Raw genomic sequence first — 11,290 nt, forward strand, 5'->3', positions numbered from 1 at the left:
ACACACACACACACACGAGAGTAGGCCTATGGCAAGGCCCACACACACTCCTAACACATACAAACAGACTAACAGCATGGTCAACGTGTACTCACCCATTGGAGGTGCCCAGGTTGGCAGAGCCCAGAGAGGATCCCAACTTCCTGCTGTCCCACAGTCTCACCTCCCGACCCCGCATCTGTCCACATAATCATGTGGAGTTTAATAAATACACTTTATAACACACACACACACACACACACACACACACACACACACACACACACACACACACACACACACACACACACACACACACACACACACACACACATACACACACACACACAGCCATGCATCTGAACATACAATCACGTCACACACAAACAAAATCACACACACACTTAAAAATGTGTGTTTAGTAATGTCGTCACCTGATCGAAGCCAGTGGTCAGTATGTGGTCAGAGTCCTTGATCCAAAGGATTCGAGAGTCCTTGTTACTCTGAAGTCCCTGGGCACTCTGTAGAGACACACAGGAGGACAGAGTTTGATTGAATACCTGGGTTAGGTTAAGGTCACAGACAGAGAGGCTATGAGGGAGAGACACATTGAGCAACTTGTTATGGCTAAGAGTCATGATGTTTTACAGCAAATATGACTCATAAACAACATGGACATCACAGTTACAGTAGTAGAGGTGAAGACATCACAGTTACAGTAGTAGAGGTGAAGACGTCACAGTTACAGTAGTAGAGGTGAAGACGTCACAGTTACAGTAGTAGAGGTGAAGACCTCACAGTTACAGTAGTAGAGGTGAAGACACCACAGTTACAGTAGTAGAGGTGAAGACACCACAGTTACAGTAGTAGAGGTGAAGACGTCACAGTTACAGTAGTAGAGGTGAAGACGTCACAGTTACAGTAGTAGAGGTGAAGACGTCACAGTTACAGTAGTAGAGGTGAAGACGTCACAGTTACAGTAGTAGAGGTGAAGACGCCACAGTTACAGTAGTAGAGGTGAAGACATCACAGTTACAGTAGTAGAGGTGAAGACGTCACAGTTACAGTAGTAGAGGTGAAGACGTCACAGTTACAGTAGTAGAGGTGAAGACATCACAGTTACAGTAGTAGAGGTGAAGACACCACAGTTACAGTAGTAGTGGTGCAGACGCCACAGTTACAGTAGTATATAAAGACCATACTACTACTATGCGTCTTGCTCATTAACGTGTTGTTGACAGGGAAGGATGGTGTGTGAGATCAACAATAACATCATGACAACCAATGAGAGATGAGTGGACCGTGAGGACAGAGTGATTGACAGATTGACTCATCCAAGGTGGAGGGGAAACAAGAGACTGTTCTCTAGTGCTGCTTGTGAGAGATCCACAGAGGACAAACCACGACTTGTCCAAATGAAATAATGAATGAAAGGCTTGTTATTGTTGTTGAACCCGACTAGGTGACTTCTGCCCCAAAAACCAGGTTCTATTACTGCTATGACAGAGTCTCTATGTTACTGAAACACTGCTACCATGGAAATTGGTGTCAAAACAACATTGTTAGAAGGTTAAAACAACATTTCTGCAACGTAAGATAACGTTAGACAGGGGTGCAGCTGCCCTGTAACTGATACAGGGTCAGGGTAGAGGAAGAGTGTAACAACTGAGCTTAGCTTTGCGTAACAGCACGGTAGCTTAGGTGTCACAACAATGTTGTGAGAATGTTAGACATGGTTGCCGCTCTCTTGACACTGATACAGGGAAGATGAAGAGTGACTAACAATTGAAGTTCGTTAAATGTTACAGTAGGTGTCACAACATATATATGTCTAAAGATCTTCAGTGGAAACCGATGTCAAAACAGCGATGTTGGAATGTTCCTCAGGGCTGCTGCTCCCCTGACACTGATACAGTGAAGGAAAAAAGTATTTGATCCCCTGCTGATTTTGTACGTTTGCCCACTGACAAAGAAATGATCAGTCTATAATTTTAATGGTAGGTTAATTTGAACAGTGAGAGACAGATTAACAACAAAAATCCAGAAAAACGCATGTCAAAAATGTTATAAATTGATTTGCATTTTAATGAGGGAAATAAGTATTTGACCCCCTCTCAATCAGAAAGATTTCTGGCTCCCAGGTGTCTTTTATACAGGTAACGAGCTGAGAAAAGACACCTGTCCACAGAAGCTATCAATCAATCAGATTTCAAACTCTCCACCATGGCCAAGACCAAAGAGCTCTCCAAGGATGTCAGGGTCAAGATTGTAGACCTACACAAGGCTGGAATGGGCTACAAGACCATCGCCAAGCAGCTTGGTGAGAAGGTGACAACATTTGGTGCGATTATTCGCAAATGGAAGAAACACAAAAGAACTGTCAATATCCCTCAGCCTGGGGCTCCATGCAAGAGCTCACCTCGTGGAGTTGCAATGATCATGAGAACGGTGAGGAATCAGCCCAGAACTACACGGGAGGATCTTGTCAATGATCTCAAGGCAGCTGGGACCATAGTCACCAAGAAAACAATTGGTAACACACTACGCCGTGAAGGACTGAAATCCTGCAGCGCCCGCAAGGTCCCCCTGCTCAAAAAAACATATACATGCCCATCTGAAGTTTGCCAATGAACATCTGAATGATTCAGAGGACAACTGGTGAAAGTGTTGTGGTCAGATGAGACCAAAATGAAGCTCTTTGGCATCAACTCGCCGTGTTTGGAGGAGGAGGAATGCTGCCTATGACCCCAAGAACACCATCCCCACCGTCAAACATGGAGGTGGAAACATTATGCTTCGGGGTGTTTTTCTGCTAAGGGGATTGGACAACTTCACCGCATCAAAGGGACGATGGACGGGGCCATGTACCGTCAAATCTTGGGTAAGAACCTCCTTCCCTCAGCCAGGGCATTGAAAATGGGTCGTGGATGGGTATTCCAGCATGACAATGACCCAAAACACACGGCCAAGGCAACAAAGGAGTGGCTCAAGAAGAAGCACATTAAGGTCCTGGAGTTGCCTAGCCAGTCTCCAGACCTTAATCTCATAGAAAATCTGTGGAGGGAGCTGAAGGTTCGAGTTGCCAAACGTCAGCCTCGAAACCTTAATGACTTGGAGAAGATCTGCAAAGAGGAGTGGGAGAAAATCGCTCCTGAGATGTGTGCAAACCTGGTGGCCAACTACAAGAAACGTCTGACCTCTGTGATTGCCAACAAGGGTTTTGCCACCAAGTACTAAGTCATGTTTTGCAGAGGGGTCAAATACTTATTTCCCTCATTATAATGCAAATCATTTTATAACATTTTTGACATGCGTTTTTCTGGATTATTTGTTGTTATTCTGTCTCACTGTTCAAATAAACCTACCATTAAAATGATAGACTGATCATTTCTTTGTAAGTGGGCAAACGTACCAAATCAGCAGGGGATCAAATACTTTTTTTTCCCATTGATATGGGGTCAGGGAAATGGAAGGGTGACTAACAACAGAGGTTAGGTTGGCCTAACGATACAGATCTTTAAGTCTGAAAAACACAGACAAGCCCCCTGTGCATGCATGTGTACTCACTTCTGTCTGTCTGTCTGTCTGTCTGTCTGTCTGTCTGTCTGTCTGTCTGTCTGTCTGTCTGTCTGTCTGTCTGTCTGTCTGTCTGTCTGTCTGTCTGTCTGTCTGTCTGTCTCGTTCTTTCTCTTTGTCTGTCTCGCTCTCGTTCCCTCTCCCTCTCTTTCTTGTTCTCTAGCTCCCCCTCCCACTCTTTTCCTCTCTCTACCCCCTTCCCTTTCTTCATACATCTCACCCTCCATCCTCCTATTCCAAGCCTCTCTGTGCTCCCTGTCCAAACTTGTCTTTCAGATCCAAGCTAATCTCCTTCCTGGTTTCCATCCAGAATAAACTGGGAATTGGGAGTTTAATTGGGGGTAAAATGTAATCACTACTTCCTATTAAATCACAATCATCCCACAGGTCAGCCCGGGGTTTATTTAGATAAATAGTCTGAGCTCTCATTTTGTAATCAGAAAACAGAGGTACAGTAATGCTCCTGGGTTGTGTTCATTTGGCACCAAACGGAAGAAAACGGGCCAAAACGGGGAGGGACTATCTGAACTTGTCCAATGACACACTTGTTTTAGTTTTCCGTTGCAGAAGGTTTCACTACAGTGTGCACTAATGAATACAACCATGGTGTATGTGGTGACTTCAGTCTGTTTTGGCTCCAAGCGCAACACACTGAGTGCGTCATCACATTCATTGTTATTCATTGATTGTTATGATCTGTTTATAGATGGTTAATAACAGGGCTGTGGGGAGAATGTCTCATTACTCTACCATGTATTTTCATTGTTTCTCTGTTATTCTAAATCTCGATGCAGGCTGTTGGCTGTGATAAATACCACTAGAGAGAGGAGAAACCTAGTGTGGGGCTGTACTGTTGCGCATAATGAGACACACACATGCACAAACACCCCCTATATGACCCTCAAACTCAACTCTGGAACTCAAAGCCAGTTCCTCTTCATTTTTTCATTCATTCCCCTCTAACCAGGGACAGATTTAGACCTGGGACACCTGGTGAGTGTAATTAACTATCAGGTAGAACAGAACACCAGCAGGCTCTGACCTCATAGGGTAAGAGTTGAATAGCCCTGCCCTATGGCCTTCATGACTGTTTAAATGAGTTGTAGCTTGATCGCTACCAGTTCTCTCTCTCTTCTGTTCTCATTGTGTATCGTTTTCTGGGTCTAACTCCTCAACGTGGCATCACTTCAGGTCTAACTCCTCAACGTGGCATCACGTCAGGTCTAACTCCTCAACGTGGCATCACGTCAGGTCTAACTCCTCAACGTGGCATCACGTCAGGTCTAACTCCTCAACGTGGCATCACTTCAGGTCTAACTCCTCAACGTGGCATCACGTCAGGTCTAACTCCTCAACGTGGCATCACGTCAGGTCTAACTCCTCAACGTGGCATCACGTCAGGTCTAACTCCTCAACGTGGCATCACGTCAGGTCTAACTCCTCAACGTGGCATCACTTCAGGTCTAACTCCTCAACGTGGCATCACTTCAGGTCTAACTCCTCAACGTGGCATCACGTCAGGTCTAACTCCTCAACGTGGCATCACGTCAGGTCTAACTCCTCAACGTGGCATCACGTCAGGTCTAACTCCTCAACGTGGCATCACGTCAGGTCTAACTCCTCAACGTGGCATCACGTCAGGTCTAACTCCTCAACGTGGCATCACGTCAGGTTTAACTCCTCAACGTGGCATCACGTCAGGTCTAACTCCTCAACGTGGCATCACGTCAGGTCTAACTCCTCAACGTGGCATCACGTCAGGTCTAACTCCTCAACGTGGCATCACGTCAGGTCTAACTCCTCAACGTGGCATCACGTCAGGTCTAACTCCTCAACGTGGCATCACGTCAGGTCTAACTCCTCAACGTGGCATCACGTCAGGTCTAACTCCTCAACGTGGCATCACGTCAGGTCTAACTCCTCAACGTGGCATCACGTCAGGTCTAACTCCTCAACGTGGCATCACGTCAGGTCTAACTCCTCAACGTGGCATCACGTCAGGTCTAACTCCTCAACGTGCATCACGTCAGGTCTAACTCCTCAACGTGGCATCACGTCAGGTCTAACTCCTCAACGTGGCATCACGTCAGGTCTAACTCCTCAACGTGGCATCACGTCAGGTCTAACTCCTCAACGTGGCATCACGTCAGGTCTAACTCCTCAACGTGGCATCACGTCAGGTCTAACTCCTCAACGTGGCATCACGTCAGGTCTAACTCCTCAACGTGGCATCACGTCAGGTCTAACTCCTCAACGTGGCATCACGTCAGGTCTAACTCCTCAACGTGGCATCACGTCAGGTCTAACTCCTCAACGTGGCATCACGTCAGGTCTAACTCCTCAACGTGGCATCACGTCAGGTCTAACTCCTCAACGTGGCATCACGTCAGGTCTAACTCCTCAACGTGGCATCACGTCAGGTCTAACTCCTCAACGTGGCATCACATCAGGTCTAACTCCTCAACGTGGCATCACGTCAGGTCTACGCTGAGAGCCTCCTCTGGGCTTTGAGTTAACAGGCTCAGTGGAAGTTTCCACAGAGCAAGCTGGGCTTGTCCCCCCCAAACTACTGTTGTCGTTTTTTACCACCCGTCTGTCGCCGTGCCAACCCTTGGAGGAGCGTGACACCACAACTGTGCAACAACAAGGAGAGGGTTGACACGTGTGTGTGCTATGTGTGTGACATCTCTAAAGAGGGCAGTCATCGCCCAGGCGCTCGCACAGCGACACTAATCGCCTCGTTGCAAGGCAGAGGAAAAACAAACAGGTGGAATACTCAAGCTGCTGTGTAGTTAAGAGTGACAAGGCCTCCATCCCACATCTCTCACTGTGAACTGTGGGAAGCCCTCACTCAAGAACAGTTTGTCATGTATGGGACTGAACCAACAGGTTGAAGAAAACAGGGGGTGCAAGTGGAGGAAAGAAAAAAACAATCTGGGGTCAAATCTGAGCTGCTGTGTAGTGCAGAGCTTCCAGATTAAAGTGTCAGGCCTCACTGTGGGAAGATCCCCGTTTTACAATGTGGGGCAGTCCCCAAGGTCATCCATCACATATGAGACTGAACCAACAGGTTGAAGAAAACGGGGGTGAAAATGAGACATAAACCTCTGGTCAAAGAGCTCTCCACATGTGCAGGGTGGGACCCATCACACATCTGGGCCCTATCAGGTCTAATTAAAAGCCCACTTCCCCTCCTCCCCTCCTCCTCTCCTCTCCTCTCCTCTCCTCCCCTCCTCTCTGACGTCTCCCTCACCACACTCCCAGCCTTGTGGTTTGGGGATCAAGTGCTGAGGGGGATAGAAACATGGTCTGGTTCATCTTTACTTCATCATTTAAACGCTTCATTGCGTTCTTCTCTCCATGGCTCTTCTCCACTGGTTACATACGGAGGACAAATGATACACACACTCAAAGAGAGAAGTACACACACACACACACACACATCGTCAAAACACACTAATGTGCACACACACACACAATCCTTCAGCCATTTATAGATCTGGTTGGTTGCACAGTAATTCAGCCTGTAAAGAAATGTGAGTATTGATGGAGTGTAGAAGCTCAAGGCCTTGTGGGGGATGGGTCGGTACAGGGAGGTGGACGTTAGTTACACTTTGGAAATGTGTTCTCTATTGATTTCAATGGAAAGGAATCCCAGTCGGTCCTCTCCCCTGGGCCATCACACCGCTCACCACACTATACACGGCCCAACCAAAACAAAAGGCTTGAGCCAGTTCAATACACCAGGCCAAGGCTGTGTGTGTGTGTGTGGGCGTAGCTGCTTCTGCTCCTACCATGGTCCTGTCCAAATCAATGTAGCATGAAGTGCATATATCATCATCAAGGTTACAGGTTTGATTGTGTGTTTGGGCCACACCCAAGGTTAAAGTTAGATGTATTACACCTGACTGTGAAGCGTGTAGAATTTGCCACTACCTTGTATCCTTTTCCCTCTCGTTCTCCTCCAACACTACTCACTCTGCCCCTACTCAGATGGTATTGCGCCGTCCCAACCTTCGCTCTCTCTCTCCTGCTACTCTCTCCTCTTCCATCCTATCATCTCTTCCCTCTGCTCAATCCTTCTCCAACCAATCTCCTGATTCTGCCTCCTCAACCCTCCTCTCCTCCCTTTCTGCATCCTTTGACTCTCTATGTCCCCTATCCTCCAGGTCGGCTCGTTCCTCCCCTCCTGCTCCGTGGCTTGACGACTCATTGCGAGCTCATAGAACAGGGCTCCGGTCAGCCGAGCGGAAATGGAGGAAAACTCGCCTCCCTGCGGACCTGGCATCCTTTCACTCCCTCCTCTCTACATTTTCCTCTTCTGTCTCTGCTGCTAAAGCCACTTTCTACCACTCTAAATTCCAAGCATCTGCCTCTAACCCTAGGAAGCTCTTTGCCACCTTCTCCTCCCTCCTGAATCCTCCTCCATCCACCTCCCCCCCTCCTCCCTCTCTGCGGATGACTTTGTCAACCATTTTGAAAAGAAGGTTGACGACATCCGATCCTCGTTTGTTAAGTCAAACGACACCGCTGGTCCTGCTCACATTGCCCTACCCTGTGCTTTGACCTCTTTCTCCCCTCTCTCTCCAGATTAAATCTTGCGACTTGTGACGGCCGGCCGCCCAACAACCTGCCCGCTTGACCCTATCCTCTCTTCTCCAGACCATTTCCGGAGACCTTCTCCCTTACCTCATCCATCAACTCATCCTTGACCGCTGGCTATGTCCCTTCCGTCTTCAAGAGAGCGAGAGTTGCACCCCTTCTCAAAAAACCTACACTCGATCCCTCCGATGTCAACAACTACAGACCAGTATCCCTTCTTTCTTTTCTCTCCAAAACTCTTGAGCGTGCCGTCCTTGGCCAGTTCTCTTGCTATCTCTCTCAGAATTACCTTCTTGATCCAAATCAGTCAGGTTTCAAGACTGGTCATTCAACTGAGACTGCTCTTCTCTGTGTCACGGAGTCTCTCCGCACTGCTAAAGCTAACTCTCTCTCCTCTGCTCTCATCCTTCTGGACCTATCTGCTGCCTTTGATACTGTGAACCATCAGATCCTCCTCTCCACCCTCTCCGAGTTGGGCATCTCCGGCGCGGCTCACTCTTGGATTGCGTCCTACCTGACAGGTCGCTCCTACCAGGTGGCGTGGCGAGAATCCGTCTCCGCACCACGTGCTCTCACCACTGGTGTCCCCCAGGGCTCAGTTCTAGGCCCTCTCCTATTCTCGCTATACACCAAGTCACTTGGCTCTGTCATATCCTCACATGGTCTCTCCTATCATTGCTACGCAGACGACACACAATTAATCTTCTCCTGTCCCCCTTCTGATAACCAGGTGTCGAATCGCATCTCTGCATGTCTGGCAGACATATCAGTGTGGATGACGGATGACCACCTCAAGCTGAACCTCGGCAAGACGGAGCTGCTCTTCCTCCCGGGGAAGGACTGCCCGTTCCATGATCTTGCCATCACGGTTGACAACTCCATTGTGTCCTCCTCCCAGAGTGCTAAGAGCCTTGGTGTGACCCTGGACAACACCCTGTCGTTCTCCGCTAACATCAAGGCAGTGACCCGATCCTGTAGGTTCATGCTCTACAACATTCGCAGAGTACGACCCTGCCTTACACAGGAAGCGGCGCAGGTCCTAATCCAGGCACTTGTCATCTCCCGTCTGGATTACTGCAACTCACTGTTGGTGGGGCTCCCTGCCTGTGCCATTAAACCCTTACAACTCATCCAGAACGCCGCAGCCCGTCTGGTGTTCAACCTTCCCAAGTTCTCTCACGTCACCCCGCTCCTCCGCACACTCCACTGGCTTCCAGTTGAAGCTCGCATCAGCTACAAGACCATGGTGCTTGCCTACGGAGCTGTGAGAGGAACGGCACCTCCGTACCTTCAGGCTCTAATCAGTCCCTACACCCAAAGAAGGGCACTGCGTTCCTCCACCTCTGGCCTGCTCGCCTCCCTACCTCTGCGGAAGCACAGTTCCCGCTCAGCCCAGTCAAAACCGTTCGCTGCTCTGGCACCCCAATGGTGGAACAAGCTCCCTCACGACGCCAGGACAGCGGAGTCAATCACCACCTTCCGGAGACACCCGAAACTCCAACTCTTTAAGGAATACCTGGGATAGGATTAAGTAATCCTTCTATTCTCCCACCCTCCCCCCCCAAAAAAAATATATAGATGTACTATTGTAAAGTGGTTGTTCCACTGGATATCATAAGGTGAATGCACCAATTTGTAAGTCGCTCTGGATAAGAGCATCTGCTAAATTCCGTAAATGTAAATGTAAAAATGTAAATCTGTGAGGTACATGGAGAACTCAGCAGAAGTGTTGGGGTCTTGTATCCAACACCATCTGTGAGGTACATGGAGAACTCAGCAGAAGTGTTGAGGTCTTGTATCCAACACCATCTGTGAGGTATATGGAGAACTCAGCAGAAGTGTTGGGGTCTTGTATCCAACACCATCTGTGAGGTATATGGAGAACTCAGCAGAAGCGTTGGGGTCTTGTATCCAACACCATCTGTGAGGTATATGGAGAACTCAGCAGAAGTGTTGGGGTCTTGAATCCAACACCATCTGTGAGGTATATGGAGAACTCAGCAGAAGCGTTGGGGTCTTGTATCCAACACCATCTGTGAGGTATATGGAGAACTCAGCAGAAGTGTTGGGGTCTTGTATCCAATACCATCTGTGAGGTATATGGAGAACTCAGCAGAAGCGTTGGGGTCTTGTATCCAACACCATCTGTGAGGTACATGGAGAACTCAGCAGAAGTGTTGGGGTCTTGGTAGGGGTCCAAAGAACTCCATTCACTGGAGGACTATTAAACACATACCAGGCCAGATATTTCTAGAGCAACGTGGACACTAAACAAAGACAGAGATGATAACTCCTTAGGAAGAAAAACACCACAGCCACAATGGAGGGGCTGGTGGGTACAGTGTGTGTGGAGGGGCTGGTGGGTACAGTGTGTGGAGAGGCTGGTGGGTACAGTGTGTGGAGAGGCTGGTGGGTACAGTGTGTGGAGAGGCTGGTGGGTACAGTGTGTGTGGAGAGGCTGGTGGGTACAGTGTGTGTGGAGAGGCTGGTGGGTACAGTGTGTGGAGAGGCTGGTGGGTACAGTGTGTGTGGGGGGGCTGGTGGGTACAGTGTGTGTGGAGGGGCTGGTGGGTACAGTGTGTGTGGAGGGGCTGGTGGGTACAGTGTGTGGAGAGGCTGGTGGGTACAGTGTGTGTGGGGGGGCTGGTGGGTACAGTGTGTGGAGAGGCTGGTGGGTACAGTGTGTGGAGAGGCTGGTGGGTACAGTGTGTGTGGGGGGGCTAGTGGGTACAGTGTGTGGAGAGGCTGGTGGGTACAGTGTCTGTGGAGGGGCTGGTGGGTACAGTGTGTGTGGAGAGGCTGGTGGGTACAGTGTGTGTGGAGAGGCTGGTGGGTACAGTGTCTGTGGAGGGGCTGGCGGGTACAGTGTGTGTGGAGGGGCTGGTGGGTACAGTGTGTGGAGAGGCTGGTGGGTACAGTGTCTGTGGAGGGGCTGGTGGGTACAGTGTGTGTGGAGAGGCTGGTGAGTACAGTGTCTGTGGAGGGGCTGGTGGGTACAGTGTGTGGAGAGGCTGGTGGGTACAGTGTCTGTGGAGGGGCTGGTGGGTACAGTGTGTGTGGAGGGGCTGGTGGGTACAGTGTGTGTGGAGGGGCTGGTGGGTACAGTGTGTGGAGAGGCTGGTGGGTACAGTGT

At 49.2% G+C, this 11,290-nt stretch overlaps 1 protein-coding gene across 1 annotated transcript in view; it reads right to left on the minus strand.

Annotated features, from left to right (window-relative positions):
* coro7 (coronin 7) overlaps positions 1 to 11,290 on the minus strand; it is a 266,473-nt gene that overhangs the window by 178,220 nt on the left and 76,963 nt on the right. The window contains exons 8-9 of the mRNA XM_029773573.1: positions 414 to 500; positions 96 to 178 (exon numbers count right to left, since the gene is read on the minus strand). Of these exons, the coding sequence (XP_029629433.1) occupies positions 96 to 178; positions 414 to 500 (170 nt within the window). The remainder of the gene's footprint in view (positions 1 to 95; positions 179 to 413; positions 501 to 11,290) is intronic.

Source organism: Salmo trutta, chromosome 1 (genome assembly GCF_901001165.1).
Source record: "Salmo trutta chromosome 1, fSalTru1.1, whole genome shotgun sequence".
Lineage (NCBI taxonomy): Eukaryota > Metazoa > Chordata > Actinopteri > Salmoniformes > Salmonidae > Salmo > Salmo trutta.